Below are 21,687 nucleotides of genomic sequence, written 5' to 3'. Positions count from 1 at the left end.
CACGAAGCAATACTAATAGGTAAAGAAGTGATATCTGGTCAAAGCATATCTAAGAGGGTTGTTCGAGGAAGAGTATGTCCTCGGCTATGTAAAGCCGAGGTAGGAAAATGGCTGGTTAACGTCCATAGGCAATATTCTAAAAGACCCTATAGGTAAGGGTAAACACGGTAGATGTAGAAGATAAGAAGAATGGCAGTGGAATATCTAAAGATAAAGCTGTTACCACCGCCACCGCATTGAATGCCCTGCAACTGCTTCTCTGGCCGTATTAATGGGGAAGTGAAGCCTGAGTATCAGGGTTCAGCCTTACAGCTGCCTCCACAGACTTCAAGAGAGGTGGATGGGACAAGTATCTAAGTTAATGATTTGATCCATACGTGCACGGTGGGGAGAAGAGGGTGAGAGATATAAAAGGAAGAGGAAGACATACAGAAAAGGGGAGGATAATAAAAAAAAAACATTGTATACATCACCATCCTTAATTGTAATTTATCTTGGAAAGAGATAATACAAATCATCCTCAGCTTGAGTCCGAGGATAAAGTTCTTTCATATAAAAGTTCTTTGTGTATAATATTGTGATCGAGCCCATCATTTTAGTTATTTAACATCACTAGAACCTATATTTCAAGCCCACTCTCTATAAATTTCATTGTATTGGGCTTTTTGGACCTATCCCCTTCTCACTATGGGTTTGGGTGCAAATTGGGACCTTACATTGATAATTCAAAACATGGAATAATATCAAATTATAATACCTAATTCCATTATCTTTTATATTGAATCCAAACAAATAATTAATTAACTAAAAATCATAGCTTTAATAAGAAAAAAAAATCACATGAACTTAAATAAAAAGCATTTAAGGTGAAAAATTAAGATCAATCTACTGAGACGCAAAAACCAAAAATCCCAAGACTTAAAACTGTAAAATTTATAAAATTCTCAAATTCTACTTCAAAACCAAACCAAATTAAACAAATTTATATATAACATACAAAATAAAAATTTATTGTTCCCTGAGCAGAAAGACATAGGTTGCAGCTTTGATTTTTCTCCAAAAAAATAGAGATGTTTTATTTGCCATGTACAATATAAAAAATAATTAGTAGAAATTTCAACCCAAAAACCAAACCCACGAAAACAATGTCAATATAAATATGGAGATTAACCCAAATACTCAATAGAAAATCAATTCTAACCATAACAAAATAATAAGATAGAGAGAAAATCTCAGGCACATATGAAAGCAAATAAAAAATTCGACATAAAAGATAAAATTCATTAATAACAATATAAACAAATATCCACATATGTTGAATTGAAACTTTATTAATAATAACAATATAAACAAATTCAACATAAAATTTATTAATCAAAGAAGAAAGTTGAATCAGATTGCTTGCGTTTTTTTTTTTTACGTTAGTCTTTTTTTTTTTTTTAAATCCTAAAGTGAAGTTAAGTTTAGGGTTTTAAGGTGGTAATTGTAAAGGTTTTGAGGAGGTAAAAGAGAATCCTAACAGGAGTCCTCTCTCTCTCTCTCTCTCTCTGTCTCTCTCTCTCTTAATTCTAACTTTTTTTTGTTACGTGAGACTCTCTCTTTTTCTTTTTTTTTTTTTTTTTAATCCTAAAGTAGAGTTAAGTTTAGGGTTTTGAGATGGTAATTGTTAGAACTTTGAGGAGGGGAGAGAGATTATATCAAATGAATTTATATGATTATTTTTATAAACTCTATATAAGATAATTTTTAGTTCGAATAATAATAATAAATTTAGAATATGACTTTCTTATTCATGTCTAGTTGCGTTGACAACAATTGACACAAAAGCCATAAAAAATTAAATACTTATGAATTCACTATAATAAATCTTAGTTCTTTAAATTTCCTAACTCCTTCAATCACACGTAATATATATATGTGCGTATGTATGTGTGTGTAATAGAATAAATATATTTATTTTGTTATAGCATAATGAAATTTTAATATAATTTTTCTAAGATTTATATGAGAAACAATTTATTTTATGTGAGAAACAATTGAAACACTATATCATGCAACAATTGAAGCAATGTCCAATAGAAAGGAGAAAAAATTAGTAACACATAATCATGAATGTAAAAAAATAATGATAATTGAAGGATATATGCATTTTTTATTAGGCATGAAACATGCTTATCTATTAACCACTATATCATGCAATTTTTAATTTGTGAACACACATATATATAATGTGATTTCTATTTTGTCTATAAATTAACTAAATATTACAATTTTTCACAAGGAAATTTATTCAAAAATTTTTTATACATTGATAGTTGGAGGGTTTGAATCATGAATATCTCTATAGGAAAATGAGGTGCCAACCAATTAAGATATAAAATTCTTGATAAAGTTATTGAAATATTGGAGAAAACTAATAATAAGTTGCATCGCACATCGTGCAGAAATTTTGCTCATTTATAAAATGAATGGATTTGCAAGAATAAGAAGATGTTTCTTACACATTACACATTAAGAAAATGCTTTCAAGTACAAACTGTGTAGGGCCATCTATTATAGATTAGACTCTACTGAAAACTAATTTTATAGAACTAGGAATTAAAGTCTAGATCCCATAAAGAGTAAACTGCTCATTTTTTGACTAGAAATCATCAACAAAATAAAATTAAAAAATAATCTTATATTTTGTTACAGATTGCAAATAGCTTTGATTCTTTTTGTTTCCACTTTCATGTCCAATTAAAATGCTGGTTTGTTGAAAAAGGAAAAAAAGAAAGTCACATATATGTCCTAAGATAAACTGCACTCCATCTACTGCACAATCAACTTCTAAGAACACTGAAGAAATAGGTGGAGTGTGTGGAAACACAGACTCATTGGAAATGGCATGGCGGGTGATATAAATTTTATTAGAAGAGAGATCTAGACAAATGTATCCTTGGTTGCCCAAAAAGACACTTTTGTGAACTTAGACTAAAGCTTATGAGAATTATAAGGTTTCACTTCCATATTGGATTCTAACTTCTAAGAATTCAGTACCAAGTTAATTTCAAAAAGTGTTTTGAAACGTAGGAAAACAGAAAAACTTCAGATTTAATCTTTTTAACATAAATATCCAACTAAAATTGCTCTCCTACTTTCTCTGAATAGCTCTTCAAACATGCATCTACTTAAAATCTTATGTTCTACTTTTTGTTTTTTGTCAATTTTTTTTCTTAAATTTTAAAGAAGACGACAAAATTGTGCTTCTGTTAGTTGGCAAAAGAAGGAATGAGTTTGCCAATTAGAATGGTTTATCCCCATTGGAAAATTTACCAATTATGAAAATTTATCCCTATCAGATTTTTTCTTTTTCTTTTTCTTTTTCTTTTTCTTTGAGTAAAAACATTTTCACATCAACTGGAATAAGCACCTTGAGCAGGAAATTATAGGAACCAAGAAAAAAATTAAGTCAAAGCACAAAACCTAGAAACAACACCAAAAAAGCAACAACAGACACAAAATACTCCATTTCACACACAATTCCTCTAGAAATATGATACAAACAAGTGGAGAATTCAATAGTCATAGGCCCAAAATAAAAAAGGAAAACAAGAATTATGTATGGGAACTTTTACAAATATAGGTACTCCTAGAGAGTGCCATATAATCCTTTTGCTTAGAGACATCTATCTGAAATGGCACTAGGAAAGAACTGATTCCCTCCTTTTTAAAATGGTCTATTTCTAAACCCTTTGTACCACTCCAAACTCAAAATGCAATAACACCCAAAATGCTACATAACAAAATCGAGCAAATACATATCATACTATAGGTTTCATCAAATGCGTAAAAAAATTGTATCTCATCAAGAAACTAAGTATATACTCAAGGTCTATTTAGGATCCGCTTATTTTGCTGAAACTGAAAATTTTTTGCTAAAACTACTGTAGATAAAGGTAAAAGTTAGCTAAAATAGTACAGCGAGACCCATGAATAATACCGAAAAGTGCAGTAGAGCCCATGAATAGTAGCAAAGATAAGCTGAATAGTAAAATAAGTTAGCAAAAATAATTTTTGCCAAACTCACACTCAATATAAGAAGATTAAACTATTCATCAAGAAGGTTAAAGGTACGAAGCAATGTGAAGAATATATTCATCAAGAATTTATAGCTATTCATCAAGAGTTAAACTATGAATACAAGAAGATTAAACTATTCATCAAGAATTTATTAGCTAAACACAAATAAACAAATTTTTCCGTACATTTTAGTGCAAAGGAGAAGCAACAAAAAGTATGGATTTGAAAATCAAACAAACAAAACGGAAATTAAGGGAAAAATATATCATCTACCATATCAAGGTATTCTCTCTAATATAGATCTTGTGTCTGTGTCCAATACTCAAAATAAAAATCACAAGCATAATTTTGAATTTTAGTTCCAAAGGGATTGTGATGGATTCTTAATCCAACAAAAGAAGCCAAAGTATTTGTAACATCTACATATCTACTGGTGGTTGCTTCTCATATCTCCTTGGATAGTTCCTAAACTATCCCAGAATCCATACTGCACGATCTTTAGTTCTTGAGATCATATAAACACATCGTTACATTTTAGTGCACGTAAAAATGTTAAAACAAAGCAACATAATTACATAACCATCAAGAGACTACAATACATTATGAAATAAAATAATAGTAGATTTGTGGAAAGAACTTGAATGTTGCAGCTCATACTTAAATTTCAATAGCATTAGGACTAACAGTGATCTAAGAAAATTATTTTTAAAAAGAAAAATAATTTCACCAATGTTCAAATTCAAGGAAGAATGACTTTTGTTGAGGCAAAGTTCATTATACAACTTTAGTTTTTTGGCTACATCACTACAAAACACGCGGGTCTTAGGCCGCATTTTTTTCAGCCGCGTTTGTAAAAATGCGGCCTAAGACCCTACTTGGGCCGCGTTTCTAAAAAACGCACCCACAGCACCTATATTATGGCCGCGTGTGACGAACGCAGCCCAAGCCCAAATCTGTAGCCGCGTTTTTTGGACCAATGGCCGTGTTTTTCTGGAATTGGCTGAAGCTGCGTTTTAAAAATGCAACTTCAGACCAATCTGGAATTTTTTTTTTTTTAATATATGTCTTGAAGCCGCATTTTAAAACCGCGGCTCTAGGTGTCCTAAAGCCGCATTTATTAAAAACGCGGCCATAGTTAACCCTGAAGCTGCGTTTTTTAAACGCGGCTTCAAGAATCCCTGAAGCTGCGTTTTAAAAAACGGGGCTAAAAACCCTACTATAAATATTAAATGAAAAAATCTGCTTACCTAAAACAGGAGAAAGTATATTATGTTTCTGTAATACCAAGTCAGCAGCTGTTTTGGTGTTTCATCACCAATAGATAATTGACACATGTCCGGAAAAAACCACATCAGCTTACTCCATTAGTACAAATAAAAAGACAATATTACCCCTGAAAAATTTTCAAAGCCCGCCACTTTATTGTCAATCTATCCTCCTCTTTCAAAATTTGATCCCAAAAATGAAGCTCCAGAAAATATTCAAACCCCTCACTTTCTCTCTCTATCTTGCTCTTTCAAATCTAATTCCCAAAATCAACGTTTACGCTTCAATCCTCTCTCTCTCTCTCTCTCTCACCCAAACTCCCTTGCACCTGCAATTGCCGCTTCTTTTTCCTCGTTGCCGCACTGCTCTCCCGCACCTCCGGTTCCGACCACCGCAAAATCACACCCCCACTACCGGTTCTGACCACCTTCAGGTATTCTCTTTTTGTGGGTAATTTTTCTCATATTGTTTTCCAAATGAATGGATGGGTCTCATCACAAACTCCCATTTTTACCCATTATATATATATATATATGAATGTCTAGATTTGTAATGTAGAGATCCTTTGATGTTATTGGAGCATTAGAAGACTGAAAGTTACAAGTAATTAAATCTGGAATTGTAAGCATAGATTTATATTTATTCTTACTATCAATTTTTGGTTTATTTTGTTTCCAGTATCAGTTATGTTGATGGGCAACAATGATTACCGTTTCACCAGGTTTATGTTGGTGTGTTCTTATTTTTACTTTCTAAAAAGCTATTTCTTTATAGTTATAAACTACAAAGCACCATAAACAATCTCTTACAATTTTATCCGTTAGGTTTCTAAAGGTAAAGTGAATGCTAGTTAAGGGGAAACTTGTTTCTTAGTACTAATATTTTATTTTCATTGGTTGAAACCTTGATTGAGTCGTGTTGTGGTTAATTTAATTTTCTTGATCATGAACCTTTACACTTTGGTAAAGTAAGTCCTTTAGTAATTAAAATAGCTCAATTACATATTAATTTTCTTTATCACCGTTGGAATTTTCAGATTTTGGTTCTTTTCGTGTAATAAGTTTTTCCTGAATTTGTGGTAGGTTGTGTTGTTCTTTATTTCTGAAATTGATCTGTATCAATTTGAATTTGTCATTGGAGCAAGAATGTGATACTTCTATTCGGGTGGGTTTGCTAAAGGAATTGAATCTGTGAAATAGTGTCTTCCTAAAACTCTAAGGTATAAGTATTCAATATTTTTTTTCTGTCTTTGATTTTTAATTGTTCATTCAAAAAAAAAAAATTAATTAGGTTAGACTACTAATGGATTTTTCCAAAAAAAATTTCTTGATGCAGCAGTGGACAATGGTAATATAGAAAATCATGAGAAGGTAATATTGGGGGTGAATGCAATGAAATTAAACCTGGATTGAACTCATCAAAAAAAAAAAAAAACCTGGATTGCAAGTGAATTCTGAAGAGAAAGCTTGTAACATTTCAATAGATTATCCCATGTTTTGCTTTACAAAGAATTCTTTACGAAAGCACCTTAATGTTACACTTTGAGTGTAAATTCTATTTTTTTAAACGTTTAATAGTACAAGAAAAAAGAAACTTTAATATATGCTTTTGTTTACTTTTTTTTCCCCTAACATCATACATTTTTTTTAGGACTCAACCCCGAGATTATGAAGTATGATGGGCAACCATTTGGATAGTTTTTTTGCTGAGAATGTATTTGTGATGATGGAACATTTGAAGTCAAGGATCAGGAAATTTATGTTAGATGATGTGTGTATTCAGTATTTTCTTTAAATAGCGTCTTTACTTGTAATTGCAAATATTATCTTCAAACCAATAGATACAGTATTGAGTGGTCTACTTATATGAAGAGGTGGACTTCACCCTAACAAAATGGGGAAAAATTGTAAAGTAAAGATAGTGATATAGTTGAGCAAAATTTTATGATTGCATAAAAGTTTACTCATAAAGCTCAATTTCAAACTTGATGTATTAAATTGTTTTGCAAATATATCACAATTGTAGGATTTTAGAAAAAATGAAGATTGAATGAGCTAAACATGTTGCCAACTTTGACTAGAGAGGACGTCAATGTATTTAGTTCATCTCAAATTATATTTTGCCCATATTGAACAAAAGAAGTCCTTTATAAGGCTAAAATTAAACAAAAGACAATGAAAACTCCAAAGCCATCTCCAAAACTTTTTGCAAATTGTCCAAATAGGAGGACTTGTAATCACCCACTAAATCATCAGCATCTCCCTTAATGAATTTTACCACATTCATCCACAATTATTTTATTCAAAGATGCCTATATAAAAATGAACTTTACCATTGCATTTAAAAATATTCATTATTTGCAAAATACAAATAGAATCTAACATTGTGTAGCTTCATTAGTTACAAAAGGTATCCTAAAGAGTTTCTACAAGTTGTGTTATTAATTGTCCAAATTGTTAGATATCCAAAAAACTAAGTCAAATATGCTGTTCAAAAATATTGTCCACTAGTTGTGCATACAACTGCAGTTTTCTATTAAAAAAGCTCCCCAAAAAAGTTCATCACACTTCAGAATTTGGTAGAGTCCTGGAAAAAAAAAACAATATTCAATGAACAAAGAATATTGAATGAACAATCATGAAAAAAAAAAAAACCATTACTAGTCCAGCCAAACCATTAAAAAAGAATATTGATTGAACAGCTTGGAAAAAAAAAAAAAACTCATAATTTCATAATAACACTAGTTTTGATGCATGTGCTCTTTGACGACCTAGAAATAGAAAAACGAATCATAGCCATTGGAATTTGATTGAAGCAGTGATATCCTTGAGGATTAAATCAGAGGGCTTGAGCATAAGGCACATATGATCCACAATGCAGAGGACATGTATACACACTTCAAGTGAAAAGACTATAGAATCACTCTATTGTCACACCCTGAAAAAAATTGGGAAACATGTAAGGATGGTAAATTGGTGAAACCTCCATCAATTTTCTGTATGACCACATGTATATTTACTGGATTCATAGGTCCAATAACTTGAAATTACAAAACATGGTACTTACATAATCCCCTGCAATACACATGCATTCTACGATCTCTGCAGTGAAATTAGCATCATAACCAATTCAGATCATTGAGTCCAACAAATAAGAAAATTAAGGTATATGAGGTTATCACATTTGAGAAATGGGATAAACGTAAATCAATTAAATTGAGTTTTTTTTTCGTAATTTTTAATATAAATAGTTTCAGATGCACTTTTATCATATGAAAGTAAGTATGTAACAACTTTGGAAATATTTTGAAGTGTAGGATGGCCCAAATTCTTGGGCAATACCCTAATATAGCAACAGTGAAGCAATGCCATCAATGATAGCACATCTAAGTTCTAAACAGAGAGAGAAGAGTCAGCAAGCAACCAATGCTAGATTGCAATTAATTTTATGTTTTGAAAATGAGAGAATTTTTTTTTTTTTTTTTTCTGAACTCAGCCAAGCCCATATAAAAAATTTTGACTAAGACAACTTATGATTGTGCATTATATACACACACACACACACAATTATAAACGCTTGCCATTCACTCATTTTCCAATGGAACCAAGATTTTATACACAAAATGAAAAAGATGTAAAAAAGTACTGAAAGAAACAGACTAAAAAAAATTACTCCTTTGCGTAGTTGGGCATCGGAATTGGTGAGTGAGAAAGTGGCGCGGCTTCTAACCAACGGTGACACTAGAAAAAGAGCAAACGAGATTTTCAGGGTTTTCAGAACAGGTGATTTTCGTCCAACATATATAACTGATAATGGAAACAAAATAAACCAAAAATTGATAGTAAGAAGAAATATAAATCTATGCTTACAATTCCAGATTTAATTACTTGTAACTTTCAGTCTTCTAATGCTCCAATAACATAAAAAGGATCTCTACATTACGAATCTGGACATTCAAATATATATAATGGGTAAAAATGGGAGTTTGTGATGAGACCCATCCATACATTTGGAAAACAATATGAGAAAAATTACCCACAAAAAGAAAATACCTGGAGGTGGTCAGAACCGGTAGTGGGGGCGGTGATTTGCGGTGGTCGGAACCGGAGGTGCAGGAGAGCAGTGCAGCAACGAGGAAATAAAAGCGGCAATTGCAGGTGGAAGGTAGTTTGGGGCTTGGGTGTGTGTGTGTGCGTGTGCGTGAGAGAGAGAGAGGATTGAAGCGTAAACGTTGATTTTGGGAATTAGATTTGAAAGAGCAAGATAGAGAGAGAAAGTGAGGGGTTTGAATATTTTCTGGAGCATCATTTTTGGGATCAAATTTTGAAAGAGGAGGATAGATTGACAGTAAACTGGCGGGCTTTGAAAAGTTTTCAGGGATAATATTGTCTTTTTTATTTTTTGTACCAGTAGAGTAAGCTGATGTGATTTTTTCTGGACATGTGTCAATTATCTATTGGTGATGAAACACCAAACCAGCTGCTGACTTGGTATTACAGAAACATAATATCCTTTCTCCTAAAACAGCCCTTGCTCTGTCCAAACCTTCAAACCCAATTCCCTCGATCAAGACCCAACTCGAACTCAAGTCCGCCCCACCCTACACCGCTCGCGCCGTCGTTCACCAAGGCATCGTCACTGACCTCCAGAGCAAGCGCCGCGGCACCGCCTCCACCCTCACCCGCACCGAAGTCCGAGGCGGCGGCGAAAAGCCTTACCCTCAAAAAAATAACAAAAAAACCCCTAAGGCACCCAAGCTCCACCACCGATCGTACACACCGGCGCTGCCTTGGGTCTCTCCCTCTCTCAATCTCACTCAAGACACTGACAGGGCCAACTAACAGTAAGTTTTTAAATTGATTGTTTTGATTTTTGTTTTAGGGTTTTGATTTTAGGTTTAGGGTTTTGATTTTAGGTTTAGGGTTTCGATTTTGTGATCGTAGGGTTTCGTTTTTGTGATTGTGGGGTTTCGATTTTAGGTTTAGGGTTTTGATTTTAGGTTTAGGGTTTCGATTTTGGGTTTAGGGTTTCGACTAACAGTAATTTTTTTCCAAATTTTAGGTTTAAGGTGATTATGATCTCAAATAGAATAGAATGGCAGAAAAAAATGACAAAGCAATGCCACTAAATTACAAGTCTCTTGTCACGATCAAAACAGTCATTTTAACTATAACAAAAAGATCACACCCCGGACCAAGGTACAAATTTTCCCCAGAAATTGTCCTCTTTTTACTAACAAAAGCATTTTACTGTCTTTATTAACACCTAAAACCAGGAAAATAAAGATACTCAATTCTAAGATTGCATTCTTTAGATGGATAGGTTCAATCTGTAAAGTTTCCTCCTGAGTACAATGAAGAGATAACCCATAGGAACATCTAATCCTCCTAGTCGTTTGGATTACATGGAAAGGGCAACATAATTCATTCTGAATCTAAACAGTTCCAGAACCCAACCCCCCACCCCCTCACCTTTTTTCTCTATTCAAAAGAAAAAGAAAAAAAAAATACTGACATCACTCATTAGAGCTATGCATATAAATAGAACCATAGAAGCATATTGTCAAAACAGAATACATATAACCCTGAAAACAGATTTGAGCACATGCACAGTATTGGGTAAAAGCATCCATGGTTTACTCAACATCAATGGTTTACCTCGTCAATATTACTCATCATAATATTTTTAACTTCTACAACTTGAGCCTGCACTTTCAACAACTTCTCTGCATCGTCAGCAATATACTTCATGTGCTCTTTCATTATTGGTCTGTAACTTTAAACTCATGTTACTTTTGCCTCTTAATGTGATTTTTCTAGTGAAATCCATAGGCAACAACAAATCATACTTAAGAGTCACATTTTCATTAATGAACATACCCAAACTCCTTGTTAAGGCTTTTGGCCATAGCTGTATGAAGATGGTCCCAACCAAAAGATGAAAACAATAAAGAATTTCATTTTCTTTTAATTAGGAATTAGAGGATTGGGAAAAATCATATTGATTTTAGTTTTCTAGAAGTGATTTGTAATTAGTTTGCTCTAGCTAGGTTATGACATAAATGTTAAGATTCATGGAGGTTGTTTATGCACTAAAAGGGATTCAAAGAGTACTCTGTGTGATTTTAGAAGGTTGTTTTCTCTAGCTTGTAGTAAGAATGTCAATGATATCAATATGATTTTTGCTCTAGATCTGCATATGGACAATTCTTCTTTATGTGTTGTATTTGTTCTTTTTTCTTCTTAATTTGTGAGTGTTAGTTCAATTGTTTGGTTTGAAGTGGTTTCCTCGATCATAGTTTTTGTAACCCAGTTTTGGTGTCTTTGTGTTTGCTGATAGCTTCCCACACATTTTCAAACATTTCATAAAGTTTTAATGTTGCTTATGATGCTTATGTCGGAGTTTATTTGATCAATTACCAATAAAAGCAATTTTTCAGAGGATTTTTTGTAATGATTTCCCGGGCATTTAGATTAAGATATTTGCCTGAAGAGTTTACTATTTTGAGTGGCCTATAAAGCCAACCCCAATGAGGTCCTTGTTTAGCAATGAGCAAAGTTGAAAATCTATAGGAAAAATAAAGTATAATTCCTAATAGGTTTATTAATTAAAGGATTATAGCTGTTCAAAGTTCAAAGTAGATTTACAAAAGGAAAAGATGGAGATCTGATCCAGTCTCTGTATGGACTTTAAATAGAAAAAAGAAAAGTATAAATCTAGTGTCATATGTTTCTTAATTTGTGATTGTCAGGGTGGTATGTGCATTTGACCAATGAGTTTTAAATCAAATGCTTTTTTTTTTTATAATTTAATTATTACAAGAAGCAGGAAGAAAGAAATGGGCAACCTTAATTCTCTTTATTAAAAGTTTAGGCAGTGCTATTAAGTTGTAAAGCTATTCACATATAGCATTTCTTTCTAAAATAAGTAACAGCTGGAGGTAAGATCATAAGTTTTTTGAGGTGTAGGAGTGTTTTTTTTTTTTTTTTTTTTTTTTTTTTTTTCCGGGTTAAAAGGAGGCATAGTGAAAACTAGTTGATAAATCTAGAATAATTTCAATTCCATATTTTCCTCAAAAATGAAAAGAAAGTTCACATAGTTGTTTGAATTTGCCTCAAACTATCTAAATGTACAGGAATTGGGACAATATCAGGAAAATGTCACCTAAGTGGCCAAAATCTTTAATAAGTCTTGCATCTTTTTGGGAGAGAAGGAGAAGATATCGACTATTAGTGTATTTTACACAAAAGATGGACTCACTCCATCCTTTAACAAACGATAACTTAAAATAAATTTATTCTAAAACATATGAAGATTTTCAATAGAGAAAGTTAAATTTCCTATATTATCCTTTGCTTTTATAAAAATGAAAAAAAATGAAAAGAAAAGAAAATTCTATAAAAAAAAGTTGTATCACTATTACTATTGTTAAATTACCAATTGTCCTAAAAGTTTAAACTATTTGGAAATGATGAATATAATCACTTACCTCATTTGTGGGCCTAAACTTTCCCTTTATAAGTGGGTGCCCAACAAGTGGGAATTTAACTTTTTAAATGGGGGTAAAGTAAAACCAGGAATTTAATCATTTAACCATAAGTCTAACAACTAGAAAATGATATTTTAGAAGGATCACTATTATATTTATATTCTACATATGAAAGGATAATCTTATAGATACAAGGATGATGTTCTTACTACTGCCTTATATTTTGTTTTCCATGCTAAAAAATAAGATCATTCTATGGTAGACACCTTTTTTTGTGGTATATAGTACCATACATGTCTAATCTTAATTGTTTGTTTATTATTAATATATATATATATATATATATATATATATATATATATATATGTATAGAGGGGGAAAAAAAGTGTGCACTGTAGAATTCATCTTTAAAAAATAAAGGCTCTTTTTCAAAAGATCATGAGTGCTTTTTTCCCATGGCATTTCTGTCTGCCAGCCCAAAACTTGGCGTAGTTTGATAGAAACTTTGGGTCAAATTATAAAGGTCCAGATAGGCAAGGCCAATCCAAGTTAGCCACTCTCTCTCTCACTCTCTCTCTCTCTCTCTCTCTCTCTCTCTCTCTCTCTCTCCCAGCTGGCTACACATGCTCTTTGTTCCCTTTTCAAGAATCTGTACAACTGTGAAACAGAACAAACTGTCTCCACTACAAAAAAATAAACCCAACAAAATAGTCCTCTGCGCGTACATTACTGTTGTTCTCATCTCATGGACCATGACCCACCCATACCAGCAAACTATAACTTCTACACTCACCACACATTTTTCCTACACAAAATCCAAGTTGTCTCCAAGTATAAGCCAATTATGCCTCCTCTGAACTTAGAGTGACAACCCAAAAAGTAAAAGAATCCTAGCGTAGATAAGGCTACTTTCAAGGGAAAAAAAGAAGCTAAAGAAAAAAAAAAGATTTGTAATTTATTTTGTCGGCAATTGGAAAGTGACATAAAAATCAAAATATATATGAAGGTGGTCCCAACCAAAAGATGAAAACAATAAAGAATTTCATTTTCTTTTAATTAGGAATTAGAGGATTGGGAAAAATCATATTGATTTTAGTTTTCTAGAAGTGATTTGTAATTAGTTTGCTCTAGCTAGGTTATGACATAAATGTTAAGATTCATGGAGGTTGTTTACGCACTAAAAGGGATTCAAAGAGTACTCTGTGTCATTTTAGAAGGTTGTTTGCTCTAGCTTGTAGTAAGAACCCTTTTTTTATCATCCACATTAGTTGCTCTAGATCTGCATATGGACAATTCTTCTTTATGTGTTGTATTTGTTCTTTTTTCTTCTTAATTTGTGAGTGTTAGTTCAATTGTTTGGTTTGAAGTGGTTTCCTCAATCATAGTTTTTGTAACCCAGTTTTGGTGTCTTTGTGTTTGCTGATAGAGTGTCTGAAAGTTTGTAACTTAAAAAGAGTAAAATAAAAGAAAGGCTCACATATGGGATTGAGGCATCCCTGTGGCTAAAATTCTGGTCGGTAATGATGGCTATGCCTTGGTAAAATTGATAAATGAACTGCTACCGTGCATGTATTAACATTTAACACTCACAATCTTTGTATATAGCTTGTAGCTCCTCATCTCATCTCCCCCATCAAAACAAAATAGAAAAATCTTGTGTAAGATGTCAAAAATTGGAAATTTTTTTTATTCTATTTACAATTAGTATATCAAAGAGGGATGATTATAATGTATACTGACTAGCAAGTAGACATTAAGTTCAATTTTTTAACATGAATTTTATGGTCGAAATGACATGCATGAAGCTTTTCAACAACCTATATTCTTTAGAGACCCTACTATATATGTTAGTTAAGATACTCAGATGAATCAGTTGATTGAATATTCCCTCTTTTTAGAAAGAAAGTAGGATATTTATTTATTTATTTATAATAATCAAGACACACCTTGATGATTGCATGAAATTCTATTTATAGTGTATGTAAACTTGAGTGGCATATTGTGGACTGTTATCCTAATTTTTTTTTTGTTATGAGGTAATCAAGGAATAACCGTGAGAGATTCTAGGAAATATGCTTATTATTAGAGAAATACTCTAATAATTTTTGTAAGAAACCTCGGCCTAATAATAGATTGAAATTTTTCAAATGTGCAAAACTTAACTACAAGTATTATTAAGATCTTAGATTCCCAATTGAATTCTACCACCACATGGTTCTATTGATCAATAACAAAAACAAACATTGTTATCTATTTTAAGAAAACTAAACTCAACTATTTAGTTTATTAGTTTCTGCTACCTTACTGTTGAATTTAAATTAAAGACCTAATTTCTGCTCCTAAAAAACTGTACCTAGATTTTAGTATTTCTAAATTATTGTATGCTCTTTTGCAATGAAAGCAATGCTATACTTGTTAGGTTTTCTACAATGGATGCTCATTGATGGGCTACACATAATCAGGAATACCTATTTGTCCTCTCTAATATCACTTCCAAGTGTTGGACAGACAACATTTTGGGGAGACTCCATATGAGGTCTTAGTATAATATATAGGAAAACAACTTAATCTAAAATACAATTAACAATTGGGTGTGGTCTCAACAATACTATAATAACCACTCAAAGTGCTTGTACTTGAGATCCAAGTTGCTACCCCTGGTGTGCATAATGCACACGGATATTTCTGCCATCCAACATCTGAAGAGGATCATAAGATGCTAGTAAATCACATTAATTTCGATTTGAGATTAGGCCCTTAACAGGGCTCTTTGTAAGGCATAAATAAATAATATCATGCCAAAGTAAATTTACCTGATCATCCATTTCTTTTAGAGCTATGGTAGCAGTAGTTTCAGAAGTGAACCGCACAAACCCATACCCTTTTGATCTTCCACTAACGTGATCACATATAACTTTAACTGCTAAATATGACAAGAGCATAACACCCTCAATTAAATTCACGGTCATCAAACCTAAAAGCATAAGTAATAAGTTACAACCAAATAATCTACTACATTACCTTCAATTATCTCGCCGTGTTGTCCAAAAGCATCCTTAAGAACAGCTTCATTAGTATCATAGGAAAGTCCTATAATCCAAAACTAAACATTACTCTTACAAAATTCGGCCATGAAGTACTGATATTCTCAGGAGACCAGGAAATAAAGACTCCCAAAATCTGAACCATTAATTTAATCTCATGACTGGCTAGGATTTTAACTACTCCACGAAGAAGTTAACTATAGAGAATCCTGATCCCGAAAAACTTGTTATGCCAAACCTATTGATTTGTGCATTCCATTTGGGCATGTGAGAATTCAATTGGCCTCTCTCATTTGATTAAGTGCAGGATACAGGACCCAGAAACTTAATATATCAAATGAACACTAAAACCACTGAACCTAATTATTTATACCATTTTGGAACCCAAACCAACAGAAATTATGTGCGCTCAGTCAAAATTTTAAACTATTGCATATTTTATATTCGCATCCTGGAATAACATATACTAGAGAAAATTGATAGCAAACAGATCTCAATTAAATTAATAAATTTCTCAATCGAGCAATTTTAGGAATATGAGTTTGATACTGAAAATTCAAAAAAAGATAAAGATAAATTGAAAAGTGAAAGTTAGAAACGACCTCCAACACATAACTTGGTGGAAGAGTGGTGGGCCCACAACCATCTGCCTGAACGGAACGTCGTACGGCAAATACGAACACCATCTTTCGAGCACTGCATTTTCTATAAGCGTTGCAAGGACGAAAACTACCGGCGGAGAAAATGCTGACGTTTTGATTGGAGTATAAAGCTAAAACGGTGGTCCAAGTAAAATAAATAAATAAGATAACGTTTAAATATTTTATTTAATTTTTTCCCCCATTTAACCTTAAATTTCTAAGAATTTCGTTAGTTGTTACATTTCAAAACAAATTGAAAAACTAGCATCTCGTGTTTTTAAAACTCGAGTTCAATGGTGAAACTCGAACTATTAATCCTTGAGTTATGGAGTTTTAAAACAGCTTACGTGGACAAATTTTCCACGTAGAATCACGTAGAAGTCAAGTTTGTAATACTCAATTACAAACTCAAGTTACAGAAACTCAACTTCTCAACAATCAAAATTTCAAACGCTTTCAAACATTTTCAAAAACACAAAACACCCACTCAGACACTCACTCAAACATAAAACACTCTCCTCCTTCAGACACCCAAACCCTCACTCTACCGAAGATGCTTCTCTCATTGGTGGCCAGAAAACCCTCAGTCATCCCCTCTCTCTAAGAACAAAGTCCGTTAACCTTACCCTTTTGTCAAAATCCCGTTTGTCCCTACCTTTTTGTCAAAATCCCTCCTTGTTTGTCTCCTTTCAACATCCCAGGCTTATATATATTCCACTAAAAAAATTCAGATTTTTTCTGTGAATAGGTATCTCTGTCTTTCTGTAACACCCCATAGAGCACCCAAGTTTCAATTTTTAAGTTATGTTTTTTCATTTCTATGTTCATTTATAGTTGGACCCAATTTCTTTGTTCTTCTTGTTTTATTTTTTGTTGGTTCCTTACACCCTTTTCCATTTATAGTTGACTCAACTGCATATTATGTTTCTTTGGTGTATGTTTTTTGGGATTTTTTTTTTTAATGTGATTGTGTTTATGCTTTGTGATTTTGTTTATAAGTTTGTGTTTTTTTTTAGTGATTTCATTTAGTTGATTTTTTGTAATTGTTATGTTTCAATTTGTTATGAGTTGATATTTTGATAAGTTTGTACTGGTTTTGTGAAGATCTGATGAGGAAACTATAATGGATTGAAAAAAAAAAAGAAAAAAAAAGAAAGAGGAAAGTTTGAATTTTGTTATAGTTGCTTGATTTTTGGTTCTTAGATACGTTGGGGTGGACATTGTACTAGAAGTTTTACCAGCGGTTTATTTGCAAGTTGAAGTCTTTGGAGTTGTATTGCATTAGTTCTTTGTGTTTAATTCACTTTTTCTAACATATGTTAAGTAAATGTTAATTGAATATTTGGAATTTATTGAAGAGCTTGTATCCTCAAATGGAGAGTTTTGTAAAAGTATATGTTTTTCTTGATTTTGTCAAATGGAGTTTTTATCTTTTTGGGTACATTAAAATGCCCGGCATTGTTATGGATGAAATTCATGAAGAAGGGGTTGTAAATGAACTAAATGGGAATTCTACAGCAACCAAGGAAAATTTAGTTGAAAATAAGTCACCGAAGAAAACAAGTCCACAAAGCCCTGGGATTGTGGCTGCTGATTTTCCTGCTAATGAGGTTGTTGATACCTTGATTGAGCAGCTTTATGAAAATGTTTGTGACTTGCAAAGTTCAGATCAGACTCCCTTTAGGCGTAGCTTTGGATCTGATGGTGAAGAGTTGTTGCATATATGTACTCTTTAAGGGAAGATTTAATTAAGAATCTTATGCAAGTTACAATTTTTAGGGTTATTATCAGGGAGAGGAAAAAAAAAAAAAAAAGAATTTTAGGAATACTTCAGGAAATGCAGGGATGCTAGTAATGGTTTTTTGATAGATGATTGCACATAAAAATTTGAAGTCTAATGTTCTAAAGTACTGGATATTGTGTCTACACTAAACCCTAATTCTTTTTTCTTTATTTTTATTGAAATCATTATTGATCCTTGTACTCTTATTTTTGTATTTCACAATTATCTTAGATTTTCAGTTTTATTCTTTGTAATTTTGGAAGATACTTAATGTTCGTCATCTTGAACATGAAGTAACTCTTTTTTTCAATAAAACTCCATGAGTTACTTATCCAAAAAAAAAAAGTATCCCTTGTACCCTGGCTGTATTTGTGCCATATACATTGTATACATACACATATGTATCTAATGCATATCCGGCATATTGAATTGTAAATAGTATTATAATGATTCTGTTGAATTATGTTATCTAAATTCTTATGGTTATCACCTAGGACTTATGTAATGATGCAGGAGGGATTTTGACAAAAAGGTAGGGACAAATGGGATTTTGACAAAAGGGTAAGGTTAACGGACTTTGTTCTTAGAGAGAGGGGATGACTGAGGGTTTTCTGGCCACCAATGAGAGAAGCATCTTCGGTAGAGTGAGGGTTTGGGTGTCTGAAGGAGGAGAGTGTTTTATGTTTGAGTGAGTGTTTGAGTGGGTGTTTTGTGTTTTTGAAAATGTTTGAAAGCGTTTGAAATTTTGATTGTTGAGAAGTTGAGTTTCTGTAACTTGAGTTTGTAATTGAGTATTACAAACTCGACTTCTACATGATTCTACGTGGAAAATTTGTCCACGTAAGCTGTTTTAAAACTCCATAACTCAAGGATTAATAGTTCAAGTTTCACCATTGAACTCGAGTTTTAAAAACACGAGATGCTAGTTTTTCAATTTGTTTTGAAATGTAACAACTAACGAAATTCTTAGAAATTTAAGGTTAAATGGGGGAAAATTTTAAATAAAATATTTAAACGTTATCTTATTTATTTTTTTTACTTCCTTTAAAAGGACTACCGTTTTAGCTTTATATTCCAGTCAAAACGTCAGCATTTTCTCCGCCGGTAGTTTTTGTCCTTGCAACGCTTATAGAAAATGCAGTGCTCGAAAGATGGTGTTCGTATTTGCCGTACGACGTTCCGTTCAGGCAGATGGTTGTGGGCTCACCACTCTTCCACCAAGTTATTTGTTGGAGGTCGTTTCTAACTTTCACTTTTCAATTTATCTTTATCTTTTTTTGAATTTTCAGTATCAAACTCATATTCCTAAAATTGCTCGATTGAGAAATTTATTAATTTAATTGAGATCTGTTTGCTATCAATTTTCTCTAGTATATGTTATTCCAGGATGCGAATATAAAATATGCAATAGTTTAAAATTTTGACTGAGCGCACATAATTTCTGTTGGTTTGGGTTCCAAAATGGTATAAATAATTAGGTTCAGTGGTTTTAGTGTTCATTTGATATATTAAGTTTCTGGGTCCTGTATCCTGCACTTAATCAAATGAGAGAGGCCAATTGAATTCTCACATGCCCAAATGGAATGCACGAATCAATAGGTTTGGCATAACAAGTTTTTCGGGATCAGGATTCTCTATAGTTAACTTCTTCGTGGAGTAGTTAAAATCCTAGCCAGTCATGAGATTAAATTAATGGTTCAGATTTTGGGAGTCTTTATTTCCTGGTCTCCTGAGAATATCAGTACTTCATGGCCGAATTTTGTAAGAGTAATGTTTAGTTTTGGATTATAGGACTTTCCTATGATACTAATGAAGCTGTTCTAAAGGATGCTTTTGGACAACATGGCGAGATAATTGAAGGTAATGTAGTAGATTATTTGGTTGTAACTTATTACTTATGCTTTTAGGTTTGATGACCATGAATTTAATTGAGGGTGTTATGCTCTTGTCATATTTAGCAGTTAAAGTTATATGTGATCACGTTAGTGGAAGATCAAAAGGGTATGGGTTTGTGCGGTTCACTTCTGAAACTACTGCTACCATAGCTCTAAAAGAAATGGATGATCAGGTAAATTTACTTTGGCATGATATTTTTTATTTATGCCTTACAAAGAGCCCTGTTAAGGGCCTAATCTCAAATCGAAATTAATGTGATTTACTAGCATCTTATGATCCTCTTCAGATGTTGGATGGCAGAAATATCCGTGTGCATTATGCACACCAGGGGTAGCAACTTGGATCTCAGGTACAAGCACTTTGAGGCATGGAGGAATGTTGGGACTCAGTTCTGCTAACATTTTGTGGCTCTTGCCATGAGATTAATTGATGAAGCTATAAGCTATCTCATCTGTTGGGTAGGTCATTTTTTATGCATATAATTTAAAACATTGAGAGGGTATCGAAGTTGCAGTATCACATTCTAAATGTCAAATGCCTCTTTTCATACTTCCTTGTGCCAATTAAATACTGAAAAAAGAGGAAAGAGGGTGGGGGGGTCACTGGCAGAGTTTTATGCCTACCTCACTGCAATGGCCATTTGCTTGATGGAATGATGGAATCTAGAGATTCAGATCTTTATCTTTGGTGGTCGGGCCAGGAGGTAGAAACTTATCATAAATTCCTTTAATTTGAGCTTATGCATGTATTTGTATGTAGGTGAACTGTCATGGTTGCGTCTCCATGTCTTTATGTGCTTCAGAAGTAAATGAGAAGCTGGATGCTGCTAAAGGTTGACTCAATTCAGTGGACTTGCAGCTGGATCGACATGTTACAGCCTCGGCATATTGTTAACTACAAACAAACAAACCTGTTTCTTAAAGAGACACTTTCAAGAGGATGAATTTTTTCCATCCTTTTTGAGGATTTTAGAATTTGAAGCGTCAAATCTCCCTGTGCTGACAGTTTATCTGTTTATGGAAGTGGTTTATCAATAATTCCTAAATTGTCCATTTTAGCTTAAGGGTTGAGCACATAAAGGGCTCTAAGGTTTTTGAAAGTTTTATATAATATTTTGCATTTAGCATGTTTTATTCTCTACCATATTCACTGTTAGTGGTGAATGAAAACTTATTTTGCTTATTTCAGCATGGATAGTGCCATAGTGGCGTTGAGGCGAATCAGATCATGGCCTGAAAAGTCTTAGGAGTTGTACCTAGATAGTGTTGATAAATTTATTTATTTTCTCAAGAAATTAAGTGAAATTTGTGTTCTGAATCTTGTATTGTAATAGCATTAATATTAAAGGTACCAAGTAGGGCAAAGCTATTCCCCATTTCACCTTTATTTTTATTTTTATTTTTTGATCCGGGCAAAGGTGTGGGAAATATTTAATGATTTCCAAATTTGTGGCAATTTGAAATAAATTTCATAAGTCACTCCACTAATATCCTTTGCATGTGCAAT

The 21,687-nt window shown here is 32.7% G+C and overlaps 2 protein-coding genes and 3 long non-coding RNA genes across 11 annotated transcripts; 2 read left to right on the top strand and 3 right to left on the bottom strand.

The window, feature by feature from the left end:
- The first annotated feature begins 5,572 nt into the window (after positions 1-5,572).
- Positions 5,573-7,186, top strand: LOC142605574 (uncharacterized). 2 transcript variants are annotated; one of them, XR_012839082.1, is made up of 2 exons: positions 5,573-5,761; positions 6,979-7,186. It is a non-coding gene; the product is annotated as an uncharacterized LOC142605574 (long non-coding RNA). The 2 variants fall into 2 exon arrangements; XR_012839083.1 differs by lacking the exon at positions 5,573-5,761 and adding an exon at positions 6,667-6,698.
- An 854-nt stretch (positions 7,187-8,040) lies between these two features.
- LOC142605733 (uncharacterized) lies at positions 8,041-8,593 on the bottom strand. Its single transcript, XR_012839113.1, has 2 exons — positions 8,395-8,593; positions 8,041-8,265 (listed from the first exon to the last, which is right to left on the bottom strand). It is a non-coding gene; the product is annotated as an uncharacterized LOC142605733 (long non-coding RNA).
- A 337-nt stretch (positions 8,594-8,930) lies between these two features.
- On the bottom strand, positions 8,931-9,619 carry LOC142605732 (uncharacterized). Its single transcript, XR_012839112.1, has 3 exons — positions 9,381-9,619; positions 9,198-9,274; positions 8,931-9,068 (listed from the first exon to the last, which is right to left on the bottom strand). It is a non-coding gene; the product is annotated as an uncharacterized LOC142605732 (long non-coding RNA).
- A 241-nt stretch (positions 9,620-9,860) lies between these two features.
- On the top strand, positions 9,861-21,498 carry LOC142605550 (glycine-rich RNA-binding protein 2, mitochondrial-like). 5 transcript variants are annotated; one of them, XM_075776952.1, is made up of 6 exons: positions 9,861-10,171; positions 19,351-19,520; positions 20,077-20,145; positions 20,244-20,353; positions 20,468-20,639; positions 20,941-21,498. In XM_075776952.1, the coding sequence occupies exons 2-5, from the start codon at positions 19,421-19,423 to the stop codon at positions 20,513-20,515; spliced, it is 327 nt and encodes a 108-aa protein (XP_075633067.1). In that variant the 5' UTR covers positions 9,861-10,171; positions 19,351-19,420; the 3' UTR covers positions 20,516-20,639; positions 20,941-21,498. The 5 variants fall into 5 exon arrangements, with proteins under 5 accessions (XP_075633067.1, XP_075633071.1, XP_075633069.1 ...); XM_075776956.1 differs by having other exon boundaries at positions 9,929-10,171; positions 20,247-20,353; XM_075776954.1 differs by having other exon boundaries at positions 10,034-10,171; positions 18,799-19,520; positions 20,247-20,353.
- On the bottom strand, positions 15,442-18,790 carry LOC142605551 (glycine-rich RNA-binding protein 2, mitochondrial-like). 2 transcript variants are annotated; one of them, XM_075776957.1, is made up of 4 exons: positions 16,464-18,790; positions 15,839-15,907; positions 15,631-15,740; positions 15,442-15,516 (listed from the first exon to the last, which is right to left on the bottom strand). In XM_075776957.1, the coding sequence occupies exons 1-4, from the start codon at positions 16,561-16,563 to the stop codon at positions 15,469-15,471; spliced, it is 327 nt and encodes a 108-aa protein (XP_075633072.1). In that variant the 5' UTR covers positions 16,564-18,790; the 3' UTR covers positions 15,442-15,468. The 2 variants fall into 2 exon arrangements, with proteins under 2 accessions (XP_075633072.1, XP_075633073.1); XM_075776958.1 differs by having other exon boundaries at positions 15,631-15,737; positions 16,464-16,667.
- Positions 21,499-21,687: the final 189 nt, after the last annotated feature.

Source organism: Castanea sativa, chromosome 8 (genome assembly GCF_040712315.1).
Source record: "Castanea sativa cultivar Marrone di Chiusa Pesio chromosome 8, ASM4071231v1".
Lineage (NCBI taxonomy): Eukaryota > Viridiplantae > Streptophyta > Magnoliopsida > Fagales > Fagaceae > Castanea > Castanea sativa.
This window is presented reverse-complemented; position numbering and strand designations above follow the sequence as displayed.